This window comes from Miscanthus floridulus, chromosome 9 (genome assembly GCF_019320115.1).
Source record: "Miscanthus floridulus cultivar M001 chromosome 9, ASM1932011v1, whole genome shotgun sequence".
Classification (NCBI taxonomy): Eukaryota; Viridiplantae; Streptophyta; class Magnoliopsida; order Poales; family Poaceae; genus Miscanthus; species Miscanthus floridulus.
This window is the reverse complement of record NC_089588.1, coordinates 110,855,901-110,872,728: the sequence shown is the minus strand read 5'-3', so window position 1 is coordinate 110,872,728 and position 16,828 is coordinate 110,855,901. Positions and strand designations below refer to the sequence as shown.

Genomic DNA, 16,828 nt, shown 5'->3' with positions numbered 1-16,828 from the left:
TTTCATGCTCATTGGATCATGTATGACTGAGTTATAGATTTAATTTCATTTAAAACTATTTAACAAATATAAACCTAGATAAATCTATAACTCACTCGTACATGGTCCAATGAGCATGAAATTTTTACCGCAGCTCAAGCAATCAATGATTAGCCCACCGTAAAATTTTTACCACAATTAGACTAGAGAAACTGCAGCTATAAATTAATTATAGAAAAAAGCATAGATCTAAAGTTACAGTAAAAACTTTGTACTAAAGTGTACTATATCATATGTTCACCGTGTAGATCTACTAATGTGGAATCCAACATAATTGAATTTTTTATTTTATGATTTTTCTATGATTTATTAGATTTTTTAAAGATTCAACTGAAATAAACATAAAAAAAAGAGAGAACCACCGAGGCAAACAACCATGGGTTCAAGTGTCCGTTCTTTTTTTTTTTTTTTGAGAAACGTCAAGTGTCCGGTTTTGAGAGATGAGGAAGGAGCTATTTCCGATTTTAGAGTTGAGGGAAGAAAAACTAACTTTTTGCGATAGTTGAGAGAGATAAAATGGATTTTTTCTGTTAAAGAAAAGGAAAGCTAGGCCAGTCCATGATAGATTGAAACTGGACCATAAAATAAAGGCCCGTTTAGATCCAAAAATTTTTGGATTTTGGCTACTGTAGCACTTTCGTTTGTATTTGGCAATTAGTGTCTAATTATGGACTAATTAGGTTCAAAAGTTTCGTCTCGCGATTTCTCACTCAACTGTGCAATTAGTTTTTTTTCATCTATATTTAGTACTCTGTGCATGTGCCGCAAGATTCGATGTGACGAGTACTGCGCAAATTTTTTTGAAATCTAAACAGGCCCTAAGGGCGGTACCCTGGACATTTGGGCCATGACTAGGCTGTGGACCTAGTTGCCGCGGCTAGGCCCATACCCGCCGCTAACCCAGAAGAAGTGGGAATCGCATTTGCATTAGGTGCGGGAGCAGCACCCGGAACAGTCATCCAGATTTTGTCCAAAAGCTGAGTGACGTGGCAGTGAAGTGTTGGGAGGGTTAGCCATTTTATAAAGTTATTTGAGAGGGTTGTCAAATGAATGATGGCTGTTTGCTTGCTAGGGAGGCAATTCCTAAAATTCCCAGCACCCCGCAGTCCACCACTCAACGGCAGCTCTTCGTCTCCCAGACCTGCCCACCAAGCTCTGCCGCCGCCGCCACCGCCTCCGCCTCCGCCCAGCAAGAGGAGGCACCATCCAACCTGCCGCGGTCGTCGAGTTCCGGTAATCCGCCAGCATTCCTTCCCCCAAACTCGACGCTCCTCTGCCCCTACTCCCTTGCCTCCTGCTCTCGCCGCGGGTCGCGCACGCAAGGTGTTCGATGCATTGCCTGTTTTCCTGCGCCTCGATGCAAAGCACGCGCCACCCACGGTGCTCCCGTTTTGCTGCCGGTTTATGAACGCAATGTGTGTCCTCGCTGACGGCTGCTGTTTTTTCCGATCATATTTGCAGGGTCGGATCAACTGATGGCGGATACCACGGGAACGTCGTGGTCGGACATCCCGCTGGACCTCGCCGGCCGGATCCTCCACCGGCTGCCTGCCCATGTTGACCGCGTCCGGTTCGGCGCCGTGTGCCCCCAGTGGCGCGCGACCACGCGGCACGGCCCCCTGCCCCCACCGCTGCCTCTGCTGCTGCTCTCGGATGCTAGGGTGTACAGTCTGCCCGGAAGCGAGCCGTTCCACTTCTCTGGCTTTACGGGGACGGGGTACACCGACGCTTGTGGCGACTGGCTGGTGTTTACAGGTGAGGAGGGCTGCTTCCTGAGGGATCCTTTCTCCAATGCCACCGTGACACTTCCACCTCTGTCACGTGTCCGAGCTCGGCTTGTGGGCAGGGGCGGTGGAGCAGTTTGGACTCAAGCCCCCCCTGCTGCCTCCACAGCCATGAAGCGCCGTCCGAAGCGCATAATAACTTTTACTCACTGTGGAACAGATGAAGGAGGGATTTTGAAGGATGAAGATGTTTTGAGCCCCGGAACCTCTTTGATTCTGAAACCACCTATGCATGTGGGTGATGAGTCCGTTAATGTGGCAACCCTAGCATGGATGAAAATGGCTGAAAGGTTGCAGTTGGAGGAGGAACCAAAGAAGTGCAAACTGTGGCTCTGTTCACCCAATTTCATTGTAGCAACAATCAAGTTCACGGGAGGCAAACGGATTGCAGTGTGCCAGGCAGGGCCCACCTCGTGGTGGTCTGTATGTTTCGAAAATCACTGTCCAGACTTTATTGACATGGCATTCCATCAGGGCAAGCTATATGCCCTTGACGTCCATGATTCACTTTTCGTCATCGATGTCAGCATGGAAAACAGTAGCAGCGATCCATGGATTTCTCAAATGCGAAAGGTCATCATCGGTCCATGTTTGCACATGCATTTTTTCCTAGGATGTCAAAAGAGGGCCTATCTAGTTGAATCACGTGGTGTGTTGCTGGTGGTATTGAGAAAGTTACGCCACCCATCGATAGACCTGAGTTTATTTGAAGCCGATGCAGCTGAACGTAATGAGTTCGAGGTGTTTGAAGCCGATCTCAGTCAGTCACAGTGGTTTAAGGTGACGGCGATAGGGAACAATGAGGTTTTGTTTCTACGTCGACGATGCAGCAGGTCTGTTGGTGTTTCTCATAATGCTTTGCCAGGGGGCTGCATCTTCTTCCTGGATAATGATGACAAGGATTGCAGTTGGTATGGTGCCTCAAGTTCTTGCTGCGTCTACAGCATGACGAACGGCAAGGTCTCCACCCCTCTGCCAACGGTGTCATGGAAGCCTGGCATTGTGTTTGGGACTTGGCTCTTCCCTCAGAGCTGAAGTGAAGCTGTTGCTGAGCTTGGTGCTAAATTCGTCGAACCAACTTATCTTACCCTCGTAGTATCTTTAATGGTCTCTAATAATAACAGAAGATAAGTGTATCAGTACTTGTCTGGTCGAAGAATGGTGCGACTATGTGCTGATTGTGTCATTATCAATCTGTAAGCATCTGATGGATCTTTTGGCATTGCTATCTGCTGTTGTGGACCTATTCTGTGAGCTTGGCATCTTAATGGTGTCTCTAGTTGGGGAGATAGTAAGCTTTTTAATTTGATCGATCTTAACCATCATTATGTTGAATCTTCTGTATGTGTTATGAGTTATGACATGAGAGGTTTATAGTGCTGTTTTAGCTTTTTGGGGTGGAATAGCCATGATCCATGTGGAGATCAATAAGGTTTACTTTCAAGGTGGATGATCATTAACATGTAGTGTTGCCTCCTTAACGTATGGTTCTTTCTTGACAGTATTTGCTTGGGTTTAAAATATGCGTTGAGAATTAAATTCTTCCAGAATGTAAAAAAAGAGAGAGTTGTTCTCATCCATTATCTAAGGAAAATAAACATGATGCAAAATTATGGAGCAGCTCATTTGTTCTAATCCATTATCTAAGGAAGTTGTCCACATGTACGTAAATCTAGCTAATTATTCCTTCAGTGATAAGTAGTGTGTTCGTCAACGGTTAAAAATCTTTGATGATTTTGTGAATCTCAAGACCTTTGAACTAGTATCTCGAAGGCATTCTTTGGGATAGGATGAGTGCATATTACAACCAGCTTTTTAGCAACTAGTTGTCATTATCATTGTCAATTGGTTCTTTCCAATTATCATGCATAACTTTAACAGTATCACGAGCATCTTTAAGAGACTCTTTATATTCTTCCTAATTTACAGAAATAAAGATTTTGGTGAAAAAATGCTCTCCAACAGACTCTTCAATTGGATATTCAAATATAGACATTCTCTGTTCCGGATTTCTCGCTGGCCAAAGATAAAGAGCCAGGATAGCTCTCTGGACTACGAGCTGAGATATAGAAAAGCTTTCGGAGAGTATAAAGATATATAAAGCGATCTTTACTCAAATGACTCTTCGAATGATGATTTAAAGAATAAATTTTAGAAACACTCTTGATACCTAAACCAGTAGTGTTATTAGTAGTCGAAATAATCACCCAGAGATAACTAGTAGAAGTTATATGTAAAAACAAAAGCACAAATTACTTTTTTTTAGAAAAAAGCTCAAATTACCTTTTTATCTGCAAATTACCTTTTTTTAAGCATAGGCAAATTATTTTTTTTCCACCACCTCCACAGGTCAAGCGGTGTTAAAAGCCGGTTCCGTTCACATTCAATCCCGCAACTCCGGTCCACAACCTCACTCGGCCGCCGCCACTGCCTCTGACGCCGGCGGGAGCCCGGAGTACGATTCTTCCACTACGGTAGCCGATTTCCGGTAATCCACCCCACCTTCGCCCGCCTGCACTCCCCGCTCCTTCATCCCTTCGCTTGTATTGATCTCGCCGGTGGTCGCGCACGCGTGGTGTTCGACGAATTGCCTGCGTGCTCACGCCGCCCTCTTCGTCGTCGTCGTCGTCGTGCTTTCCGTCTTTTGATTTTCGATGTCTCTTCACTCCTGACTCCTGCGCTACTGTCTTCGCAGCGTGGCACACCCGATGGCGCTGCCGTCGTCCTAGTCGGACATCCCACTGGAGCTGGCCGGCCTGGTCCTCCGCCACCTGCCCTCGCACGTGGACCGCGTCCGGTTCGCCGCCGTGCCCACAGTGGCGCGCCGCCGCCCGGGAGGTCCCTCTTCCCTCGCCGCTGCCGCTGCTCGCGCTCCCCGACGGCATCGTGTACAGCCTATGCAGGGGCCTGTGGCAACTGGCTGGCCTTCTCAACCGAGGACGGCTGCTTCCTGAGGGATCCGTTCTCCAACGCCACCGTGACACTTCCTCAGGTGTTCCGCGTCCGAGCCCCATGTCGCCTCAGTGAGACACGCGTCTCATGGATTGAAATCGAGGAGGCCCCCGAGAAGCTTACTATGTACAAACCGGTATTTTGCTCCCGTCAACTCATCGCCACATTCATCACGTTTCAGTACAGCACTAAGGTTGCAGTGTGCCAGCCAGGGGCGGCCTCCTGGTGGTCGGTACATGTGGATCACCGGTTTGAGCTGTCTGATGATATGGCATTCCACCAAGGAAAGCTCTACATCCTCAATAACGACGACCATTGCCTTTTTGCAATGGACATCAGTGTGCACCACAGAACGGGAGATCCATGGATTTATCAAGTTCGACGGGTTATCAGCAGCGTCCTGATTCCTCGTCCTGCAATTAGGAGCATATGCCTAAATGAACATCAGAAGATGCTCTACCTGGTTGAATTCGAATCACATGGCACGTTGCTGATGGTGCACAGGAAGACATACGGCGAGGGGAGGATCGGACCCAGATGGTTCGTGGCGGGCACATTTATCTCATCCGGGTGGGAGTTTGAGGTGTTCATGGCGGACTTCCAGCAGTCAAAGTGGACCAAGGTGATGACCATTGGCGATGACCAGGTGCTTTTCCTGCGGAGGCGGTGCTCCAGGTTCATTCGCGTCTCTCCAGAGGAGATGCCGGGGGACCGCATTATCTTCCTTTGTACCCAGTGTGCATTTTGACCGTCGCTCTGTACCTGCAACGTGGCTCTTCCCTCAGGTCTGAAGTGATGCTGTCATTGAGATTGCCGGCTGTTAAACGCTTTGATCGGTGCTTATCACTGAGATTGTGATCTCAGTAAGCCTGGTGTTTATATTTTCATGCTCAATTTGTCAGCCTGTTGCTTGAGGGTAGTGATTTCAACTTACTACAAGTACAAGGGTATCAGTCTGATCTGAAACGTGTTGGATGTTAATTAGGCATATATCTATTATGTTATTTTGTGTTGGAATTGGAATGGTCCATGTGGAACTGTGGCAAGCTTATATTATAATGCAATCATCTTATGGCTTGGATGCTTTTCTTGTCCATGTACTTAGTCGCATGCTCCTGAAGCAAATGGAATGTATGCCCTTTCTGTGAACTACCATCTGAATTGATTTTGTGATTTGTAATGCGTGCCATTAAGCTTCAGATCAACATGCTTTCTTTTTAGCATGCCATTAAGCTTATATTATAATGCAAACATGCCATTTGATAAGTCTGATTTCCCTGGAATAATCATGCACGCTGTTCAGTTCTCAACTCAACCAAACTCCTGATTGTCATATGGAGTAATCTGATATATGTGGGGACTGAACAGGTGAAAAAAGAATGGGAGTTTGCCATGAATCTGAACTGAAACTCTTTTGCTCGAAAAAGAGGTAATCCACATTTTGTTGTTGTACAAAAAACAAAATACATGCTTTGTTTTGGCGACAAAACAAAATACATGCTTTTGGGTTGCTGAAATGTTGCAATACTGGGGGCAAACTAAATATTGAAAGGATATGTTAAAAAAAACATTGCAATACTATCATAGGCAAACAAAAAAACTAAATGCATGCTTTTGTGAAGATGAAATATTGCAATACTATGATGGGGCAAACTAAAAATTAAAAGGATATGTTGAAAAACAGAAAAAAAAAATGAAAGGATATGTTGAAAATTGTAAAACAAAATTGAACTAAAATTGAAAGGCTATGTTGAAAAACAGAAAAAAAAAATTGAAAGGATATGTTGAAAACTGAACAACGAAATTGAGAGGGGATATGTTGAAAATTGGAAAACAAAATTGAAAGGATATGTTGAAAAACAGAAAAAAAAAATGTCTGGGGACCTTTAGTGTGTGAGACTAACGTGATGACCAACTACACCACCCAGACAACTTGTTCAGAACGAGATTAAGGTCTTTTTTAATATAATTGTGTTTTGCTTTCTATGCAGTGAGTGAGTGGACTGTCTCCGTTTTGGCAGGCAGCGGCGATCCAACACACCTCGCCACCGGCGGCGGCGACCCATCCGACCTGGCCCGCCGCAATGGGGAAGAGGAAGAAGGAAAGAGCGGCCAAGGAACCCGGCGAGAACCACCACCTCCATCCACATCCCCAGCCCTCCATCTCCACCCGCGAACGCAAACGCCGAGACCCTGCCCGCACCCCCGGATCCGACTCCGAATCCGACCCCTCGCCGCCGTCCACTCCGGACGCCGTTCGCCGCCTGGTCGAGCCCCACTCGAAGCCCCGCCTCGTGGCCATCCTCGCGGAGGCGGCCACGGCCGACCCCGCGCTGCGCGCCCGCCTCGGCGCCGCCGCCGTTGCCGTTCCCCTCACTCCGGCAGCTGTGTCTGTGCCAATGGAAGTAGCAGTGGCCTCACGAAAACCTGCGACTGCCGTAACAGTGGCACCACCAAGTGGAGGCCCAGGACTGCTTGGGCCATACAAACCGCCATCCTTGCCAGTGGTGTCATCCTCATCAGGGAGGAAAGGGACACTGATGGGCACCTGATGGAGTCATGGTAATTTGCAACCTTCTCTTGCTGCCAAAAATGACCTTTTGGTCATTTTACTTATGCGGATTGCAATTGGGTTGGTTTAGTGTCCTTTTCATTGATCGAGGTTCGATTTATTCGTATCTTGATATTGGTTTGCAGAGGGGGACCATGGACACTGTTTTATTGTGAGAGAAAAATACTGTAAATTCTAGCTGATAAGCTGGCTGATAAGTTCAAGCGAACAGGGCCTATAAAATGTGAGCGGGTTTTACAGCCTGTTTGTTTTGTCGTAAATGATCGTGGATTATTTACTGCCGGTTGGTTTGGTGTGAGAGAAAAATATTATTCCAACTTATAATCTATGATCGTATACGAGCATGTGAAAATGCTGTCTATCAGCGATTAGTATCAGCACTTAAGCGTCTACGGTCTTTCCTGGGGTCAGAAAATCTTCGTTCTTTGCATTGTTTTGGTCTCGAGGAATGATGGTGAGGACAAAAAAGTTCGGCACCCGTGTCAGCTCAACTTGTTCGGCAGAACTTATTGTTATTGTGGCTGATTTGTATAATTGATTTGTTGTGAGAGAAAAATACTATTTTATACTAAAAAAGTAAGACTGATTCTGACTAATAAGCTCAAATGAATAGAGCATTTATTAATGACACATGAAATTGCAAACGTTTTTAATGACACAAGGAAAAGATTCGTACTTTAATTGGTGCACTGAGAGTGATGGGCAGTGGGAGTGTTAGATTTGTGCTGGAATCGTTTTAAGGGGTGTTTGGAATCGATGACTAAAATATAGGAGGTGTCACGTGAGGGTGTTGTATGGGGTATTTGAATACTAATAAAAAATAAATTACAGAATCCGTCAGTACTCTACGAGACGAATTTATTAAGCCTAATTAATCTGTCATTAGCGCATTTACTGTAGCACTACGTTGTGAAATCATGGACTAGTTAGCCTTAAAAGATTCGTCTCGTAAATTACTCGCAAGCTATGCCAATTAGTTTTGTAATTAATCTATATATTTAATACTCTATGCATGTGTTAAACATTTGATGGGACATCGATTAAAATTTAGGTGGAGAAACCACGCACAACCTAAAATTGCAATATGCTATGCCTGTGGGAGGTTGAAGGGCTAATTTTGATATGTTCACAATTTTGTCTGCCAGCAATCAGTAACAGCACTTAGGGCGTCCCCAACAACGCCTGTAAATCGCCGGCTGAGCTGTACGAACAAAACAATAAAATACTTACTTAGACTGCACAGCTAATGATGTGGACCACAGGAGCAGAGACCAGCGATTCTTGAGGCAGTGTGCGAGCCTAGCGACGAGCAGACATGCGGCCTGTTCGCTGGAGCGATTTAGTGGCTGACGCTGGTTTATTGTGAGAGAAAAATATTGTTGGCTGGTTGATTTGGGCTGATTGAAACCAATAAGCGAACAGGCTGATGAGCCTGTTGGTTTTGTCGTAAACAATCGTGTGGATTATTTATTGTCGAATGATTTGGTGTAAGAGAAAAACACTATTATAGTTTATAATCTACGATCATATACGAGCTAGCGAGCAGACTAGTTTTCCTATGATTCTCTCTCATCCACGTCAGAGAATAGCTAGCTCCTAGTTGATTGTTGGGGACGCCCTTAGCTTCTACGGTCTTCCTCGGGTCAGAAAATCTTGGCTCTTTGCATTGTTTTGGGCCTTATTTAGTCACCTCTAAATTTCAAGTTTTTTCACTCTCTCTTTATCACATCAATTTTTGGACGCATGCATGTAGCATTAAATGTAAGTAAAAAAAATAACTAATTGCACAGTTTGGTAGTAAATCACGAGACGAATCTTTTGAGCCTAGTTAATCCATAATCGAACAAAGTTTGTTAAATACAAACGAAACGTGCTACAGTGTCCAGATTGCAAAAATTTACAATTTAAACAAGGCCTTGGTATGGGTTTACTTTAATTGGTGCACTGAGACTGATGAGCAGTGGGAGTGTCAGATTTGTGCTGGCTTGCTGGGATCGTTTTGAAATTGCGATATGCTATGCCCTGGGGCTAAAGGGCTAATTTTGATATGTTATGCGATTTGTGCCATTATTCCTTTGTATAGCTACTACACCTCACCAAGTGTGACAAAATTTAGATCTCGAAATGAAGAAAGAGTTTTTTCCCCTCAGTGGCTGCTGTAGTCCTGTCAGTTTTAAATTTAGGCCCCATTCGACTTACCTCATATTCGGTTTATTCGACTTCTTTTTTTAGTCGGAATAGTATTTTTCTCTCACAACAATTTAGCCAGAACAGTATTTTCAGCCAGTTTCAGTCAAAATTCTGCCAGCCGAACAGGGCCTTAGTGTTTAGTTGATTGGTGTACAAGTTGTCCCACTATATTCTTTTCAGACAGATTTCCACATTTGTTATCTGATATTATAAGTTCAATTGGTGCCATCTGGTTGTTCGATTTGATCGGATGATAATTTGTTTGCTATTCGAAAGTACTACTAGAATTTGTTGTGCAATAATGTCTATAAATAATTATTTGTCAGTTTATAAAGCTATGATCGACACTATCTTGCAATTGCAAGGATAAGTGGATAACCACATTACATTTTTTTTTTCGTTTCATGAATTCGTTTCTGACAGAATAAGCTATTTCATTTGCCTGCTATTTATTCATGCAATACAGAACACACCAACCTGAATCTGCAGCATACAAATATAAAACCTGGTTTGTATTCAATGTATTTAATATGTATCAATTAGTACATGTTGTACATGAGAAAGAACTGTATGTGAGGCTGTGATCAGCAGCATTGTACAATATGTGGTTCTACTGTCGAAGTAGGAAAACTAACTGAATGGACATGATGCCATTTCCATTCATCCCAAAAAATAAACCGTTCCTCCTTCAGAAGCTGCCTGTATTATGTACAAGGTCACATAACCCTTCCTGCTTAGTAACAGCATTTTCGTTATTCTTTGGTGCTACTAGGACGACATTCTGCTAATGTATTCCAGTGCTTCTGTTGATATGCCGATTATAGCATACAGCACAGCAGGCAGAGTAGCAAATACTGGTGTCTGCATTGTATGGTGACACAGATGGCGTTCGGCATTGCGAATGCCTCTATTCACCATGAAAGCTCAATTCCACCTCTTTGAGTTTTTAAGCGACTTTGTTTTTTGTTTGCTCTGTTGGAAGGCCTGCATCTTCTGCTTCTTTCTGACAGCTTTCTCTGCCTGCATTAGAGTTCAGAAAACGAAAAGGATTGTTAGACTGGCAAACCAAAGTAAACCAATTATACAGTGCACACCTGAAGTGGCATAAATATTTACCTTGGACATTTTGGATTTAGCTTTTACTTTGGGGGCTTTCTCCTCGAGCTCTTCCTCACGGGCAAGTTCCCTTTCTCTGGCTTCAAGGTTCCTTTCAAGGTAATACTGCAAACATTTGATAAAGAAAAAACTTCATCATTAATGGTTATCTCATCTTCCAATGACCTAGACAATCGCATTGATTTGATGCCAATTTATCACTGAATAGCTGGAGCCATTATGATTTTGTTTCCTAATTGGGTCATGGCAGATTCAGCATGGGAACTTTTTGACACTAGATAGATTTCTTAGTTCTTCTCTTTCACTGCATAGTTTGTGTCATACTAATTTGGTACATGACCATCTAATAGTTTCATTGAGAATGACAATACAAAGCACTTATGCCATGTTAAGCAGAGAACACTATAGATGGATGCAATCAGTATTGGCCCTGTTCGCTTCGCTGAAAAAACAAACCGAAACACTGTTCCGGCTGATTTGTTGTGAGAGAAAAGCATCGTTCCGGCTGAAAAAAAACAAGCTGAAAAGTACGGATCATGCAAAGAGTTCAACATATAGGTGAGGCAAGTTTCTAAGATCATAGGACAGCTTACATTGTAATCTCCTTGATAGTCTTGGATAGTCTGATCTTTCACTTCAATGACTCTGTTCACAATTTGTTTTATAAAGTACCGGTCATGAGAAACTGTTATTACAGTACCTGTATATTCTGATATTGCCTCCTGTCATGCATGAAATAAAGTTATTAGGACTGCATGCTAGAAAATTTCCTCAATCCAACATGAGAGAGAGAGAGAGAGAGAGAAGTGAGGAACTGATAGATCATAAAAACTGATTATTGTATAGAACGAGAACTGTGTCTGACCTCAAGCATTTCTTTTGATGGGATATCAAGATGGTTTGTCGGTTCATCCAAGATGAGTAAAGTAGATGGAGTCACCATGAACTTGCAAAATGCAAGCCTTGCCTAAGAAATCATAAATAAAGGGTGAGCAAATGTAAACAGGCCAGTAATACTCTTCTACAAAAAATCATTGTCAACCACCAACAGAGAGCATTTAGGCAGAGCTTATAAAGGTGACTTGTGAGGAGTAAAAAACTAAAGTAAAAACTGTACTGAAAACGTGCATTACCTTCTCTCCACCACTTAAAAACTGAACTTTTCTATCCAGCATGTCATCCCTGAAGTTACAACGGCCAAGGAGACCTTTGATATCATCAAGTGTCCAGTCCTCTGCAGCTTCTGCTACAGTGTCTAGCACAGTCTTCTCTAAATCAAGAGCTTCTGCCTGATAGAACATCATATCCCATTAATCTAATTGGAAAAGGACAACTTTTCTTGTATTTATTCAGTAGGAGCATGACTAATAACCAAGTGCCCCCATGTCGACATCATATCTAGACAACCACAAGAGAAGATAACAAGCAGAGTAACTCTATTTACCTGATTCTGCTCGAAATAGTTTGGCAACACATTATGGTCCCCAAGAAGCACCTCACCACCTTGTGGCTTCTCCATCCCCAAAATAAGTTTAAGCAATGTGCTCTTTCCACAACCATTGGGCCCAATAATAGCTATCTTTTCACCTCTCTCTACTATAAGATTAGCATTGTTGAACAAAGTCTGGACACACAACAGAACAATCAGGATAGGTGCAAAAATTTGATGTAGAGAATATATCACAGTATACAGATTCAGAAAACTAAAATTTTGGAAGAAATTTTCAATGGGCATTTACACAACAATGCTGACCTTATCCTCAAATCCGAATTGAAGATTGTTTATTGTCAACACAGTTCTCCCACTTCTTCCACGCTCAGGGAATCTGATCTTTAGCTGCTTCCTTTGGAAAGGTTTCTCAATCAACCCTTCCTTTTCAAGCTTCTCCAATTTCTGTTGAAACAAGATAAAAGTAAGTAGTCACACAAAAAATGTGTGGAAATATATTAAAAGAAATAGCAACTGAAAATACAATTCGGTCACAATGATTTGTTGCAAGCTTCCAATGAGCAATCCATGTCGTTACCTTTTGCTCGCTGGAAGCACGCCCAGCATTAACTCCGGCACCAAGTCTGTTTATCAGCTCCTTTGTCTGTTCAATCTCCTTCTGCTGCTTCTCCCACGCAGCATACTGTGCCTGCACTGCTACCGCCTTCGCTAGAATGTACTCCGAATAGTTACCCTTGTATGTCTTGGACACACCAAATTCAGTTTCCACTATCTTTGTACACAACTGATCAAGAAACGCCCTGTCATGAGATATAATGACCATCGGCACATCCTGTGTCTTAAGATAGCTCTCCAGCCACTCAACGGTATCCAAATCGACATGATTCGTAGGCTCATCAAGCAAAAGCAAATCAGGGTCCTGCACAAAATCGAATTTACAATGTTATTAACAAATTGGGACACTATGCTTACAACATTTAAAACTAAAAGCAGTTGCTATCAATAACCCAATGACAATCTATCAGAATAAACTGCCAATTCGCCACAATGCAATTCCATTTATAGTCATCACAATTCCTAACATTGTAAGTTTGCAAGGATTATGCATGATGTAAAGGTTAATTAATGTTTATATATACCTGAAGAAGTATCTTGCCAAGAGACATCCTCATTTTCCACCCACCACTGAAGGAGGCCACGAGGCGGTCGGCGTCCTCGGGCATGAATCCGAGCTCTGGCATGAGCTTCTGCACCTTGACGTCCACCATGCCGAGGTCGACGTCCTGGGAGCGGCGCTGCAGCAGGTCGAGCTCATCGAGGAGCCGGCCCATGAGGTCCATGTCCTCGGTGGCGCCCTCGAGGGCCGCCTGCACCTGCTCGAGCCGGCGCTTGACTTCCATCTCCTCCTGGAAGGCGCTGAAGAACTCCTCCCTGACGGTGCGGGAGGCGGAGACCTCGAACTCCTGGCTGAGGAAGGCGATCTTCATGTTGTCCTTGGCCTTGACGACGGCGCCGCCGTCGGGCTGCTCGAGCCCCGCGATGATGCGGAGCTGCGTCGTCTTGCCCGCGCCGTTCACGCCGACGAGCCCCACCTTCTCGCCGCGCTGCACCTCCCAGGACACGTCCTTGAGCACCGTCACGCCCTTGTAGGACTTGGAGATCCCCTCCAGCCGCACCCCGGATGGGATGCTAGATGCGCCGCTGCTGCTGCCGCCCGACCGCTTCTTCTTGGTCCCGGCGCCGGCGGCGGAGGGGTCGGAGGAGGTGAGGAGGGAGGAAGGGTCCTGGCTTTTGGCGTCCTCTTTCTCCTCCGTGGTTGTGCTGGTGGAGAGGGAGGATGAGGAGGAGGTGGTGAGGCGGCAGTATAGGGGGGCATGGCCGCGGCGGCGGAGACGGCGGGATGTGGGGACGGCGCGGGAGGAGGAGGGAGCGGAGGGGAGGAGTGAGGAATGGAGGCGGAGGGAGCGTACGAGCTTGCCCGAGAGGAGGTCCATGGCGGCCATGGAGTTCTCCGTCTCTCGGAGCTTGCTCTGTTTTGGGTGGAGGGAGAGCTGCCACACAGCACGGACCCAACCAGGGGAGAGTGTAGGCGTAGAAGAAGAAAGATTTTACTAAACCAATTTTGGTGCGTAATTTTCAGGTTCTAAACAATGACCTTCAATTTTTTAAATCTCAAAAGTTATCTTTATCATTTGTTTTGCTTTGGGATTTTTAGGATAAATAAAATTCCTTCATGCAAAAATCTAGCTTTTCACAGGAAAGGGGAGTAATGTATTTCTTTTTCCATTGAGTTTTCTTTCCCCAATTGCTTTAATGTGGTCTAAAAAATCTTTGGGGATAGGGTCTAGAAACTATTGGTGTGTGATATTGACGCGGTAAAAGGATCAATAATAGTGTTTTTGTTTTATGTCTTGATTTTTTTTATGAAAGCCTAGTTTCAGATTCTTCTAGAGAGGCAAAGAAGTAACAGTTTTATTTTTTCCTTTGAGGTTTCTATTTGTTGATTTCATGTGGTCTAAATGTTTTGGGAGGGTAAAAATAAGTAGAAGTTTTCTCCCCATGAATTCCCCACAATTGAGTAGTTATTGGCAAGCAACAGTGGCCACAAGGGGTATTTTTGAATGATCTTTCTAAAAAATCATTAAGCCATGTTCGATTATTTCGGAACGGGCCATTCCGGGGTCGTTCCGCGTGGAACGAAGCAGCCTGTGTTGAAAACTAGAGTATTCTAGCCAGGAACGAAACCTGGTCTGGCCGTTGTTGAACGAGCCCTAAGAAGGCTCGCTTCGAATACTCTCTCTCTTCTCTAAACTTGCATCTGAATTCTTGTTCTATTTTGTTTATGTTAATACAGGCGTGTTCGGCTCTGCACAGTGAATTTCGGATGGTTTCAGATGATTCAATAGTGTTCTGTGAGAGAGAATAAACTAAAACAAGCTAAAACAAACCAGCAGTAGACCAGCCGAACACCCTTTTTCTGGCCAGGATCTCTTTTGCTTTTGTTTAGAAGGAAATTGGAGGCACTCAAGCTTGTTTTTTCCCCCTTTGACTTTTCCATATGTTGTTCAGTATGCTTGGGTACATTTTTGGAGTGAGCAACCTCTCAATCAAGAAAAGAAAAACCTAGAACTTTCTGCTGAGGATTGCACATATCTGGTTCAGCGTTTTATGGAACTTCGATGACGAAAATGATGCCCTTTTGTGTTTATGAATGCGTCCCCTGACGATGGGCTGGGAAATTCCTGTGGCCTGTGTTCATTCATGGGACCCAGACGTGTGGCCGCGGGAGGAATCGTGTGGAGCTGGAGCTTCGCGGCCACTGGCAGCCACCCACGTGGCGATCGCGAGCGCGCCGGAGATAAGCAGCCATCCGGAATCCGGATCCGGTCTGTGGCCCGCTGATGATCACAATTAGCAAGCCAATCATTTGGGTCGATTTTGAGAAAGGAGACGAGGATATTATTATTCTCGCCACAATCTAGGTATTTTATTTTCTTTGAGAATTAGAGTATGTTTGTTACAGGAGCAAATTGGTAACTAGGAAAAAATTGGCTTAAATTAGATCTAATTCATCCAAAATGGAATACTAATAGGTGGACTAATTTTTTAATAAGTCTTTAACTAATTGTTAGCTAATTTGATAGCTAACCTCAACTAATTTAAGCTGATATTTAACCTAACCTCAACCAGTCCTAGGCTCCTAGCTCATCCAAAACAGGCCCTCGGTGTGTATATCTGAAGGCAAACACACTAGTAATGTATATGTGATTATTGTCGCTCTTCTCTCCAAGGACGTTTTAGCTGATGGCTCCGAGCTTATTTAGAGCAAGGCTAATAATCTGGCTGGCTGCTGGCTGCAAGGATCCTTACAGTCTACCTCTCAACCCATCCATATAGTAGTGAGCTCTTCAGCATTAGTATATGATCTACCTGTCTCTCTCACGGAGTTTCTCGGTTCTTATGTTTAAGCCGGTTTCTTCTCTCTCTTCTCTCTTCTCCACGTTAGTATTCAGCCTGCTTACAGTCTGCTATTATATTTGCTGTTAGCAGCTCCACCTGTAAGCATTGGCTGGAGTAGTTCTGAGCAAATTTTAGTAGAGGCCACGTATATTCGATCTGGGTACCCTATGAACGCATTTAAAGTACTAGACCGATAAATCTTAAAATTGATCAAATCCCAACTAGCGGCCCTCTATTGACAGACACATCTCACTTGCTAATACAGAACTAGTGTTGAGCCAAAAAGATACACAGCCTGTTCGGCTGGCTGGGCTAGATCGTGGATTATTTACTGCTGACTGGTTTGGTGTGAAAGAAAAATACTGTTTCAGCTTATAATCCACGATCATATACGATTGTTTACGGCCTGTCGAATAGACTGACAAACTCGAGTGGATAAGTTCTAGCTAGCATTAACAACAGTCTAGTTTGGAGGCTCGGTTGGTTGATGAAATGGTCGTGTTGTGGACTGCCTGTGGAACGTGGATTGTCCATCAGGATCATCTAAAGCTTTTGACAAGCAGAAGCATGCAATGAAAAAGCAAGAGCAAAAATGGGAGTATAAGACTATACACCTAAGCAACTTTAACACGAAACGTTAATTGAGTTGGGTCGAATCACGAATGGAAGGCGGCTGCCTACGTGGAGTCGTGGACGCCCATCTCCGCGATCGGTGGGCCATCTCGTGATAAATCGATGAACTAAACTGAGTTTTTTTTTTTTTTT

General features: G+C 44.2%; 2 protein-coding genes and 1 pseudogene across 4 annotated transcripts; 2 read left to right on the top strand and 1 right to left on the bottom strand.

The window, feature by feature from the left end:
• The first annotated feature begins 1,102 nt into the window (after positions 1–1,102).
• Positions 1,103–5,856, top strand: LOC136482642 (probable F-box protein At1g44080). Of its 3 annotated transcripts, none has more exons than XM_066479854.1 (5): positions 1,103–1,272; positions 1,501–3,019; positions 3,753–3,908; positions 4,173–4,311; positions 4,519–5,856. In XM_066479854.1, exon 2 carries the CDS (start codon positions 1,515–1,517, stop codon positions 2,856–2,858), a length of 1,344 nt encoding a protein of 447 aa, XP_066335951.1. In that variant the 5' UTR covers positions 1,103–1,272; positions 1,501–1,514; the 3' UTR covers positions 2,859–3,019; positions 3,753–3,908; positions 4,173–4,311; positions 4,519–5,856. The 3 variants fall into 3 exon arrangements, with proteins under 3 accessions (XP_066335951.1, XP_066335952.1, XP_066335953.1); XM_066479856.1 differs by lacking the exon at positions 1,103–1,272 and adding an exon at positions 1,335–1,362; XM_066479855.1 differs by lacking the exon at positions 3,753–3,908.
• On the top strand, positions 4,532–5,856 carry LOC136482643 (uncharacterized; annotated as a pseudogene).
• Positions 5,857–10,196: 4,340 nt separating this feature from the next.
• LOC136484107 (ABC transporter F family member 5-like) lies at positions 10,197–14,193 on the bottom strand. Its single transcript, XM_066481273.1, has 9 exons — positions 13,243–14,193; positions 12,681–13,022; positions 12,407–12,547; positions 12,098–12,277; positions 11,787–11,942; positions 11,519–11,620; positions 11,247–11,375; positions 10,654–10,758; positions 10,197–10,557 (listed from the first exon to the last, which is right to left on the bottom strand). The coding sequence occupies exons 1-9, from the start codon at positions 14,104–14,106 to the stop codon at positions 10,462–10,464; spliced, it is 2,115 nt and encodes a 704-aa protein (XP_066337370.1). The 5' UTR covers positions 14,107–14,193; the 3' UTR covers positions 10,197–10,461.
• Positions 14,194–16,828: the final 2,635 nt, after the last annotated feature.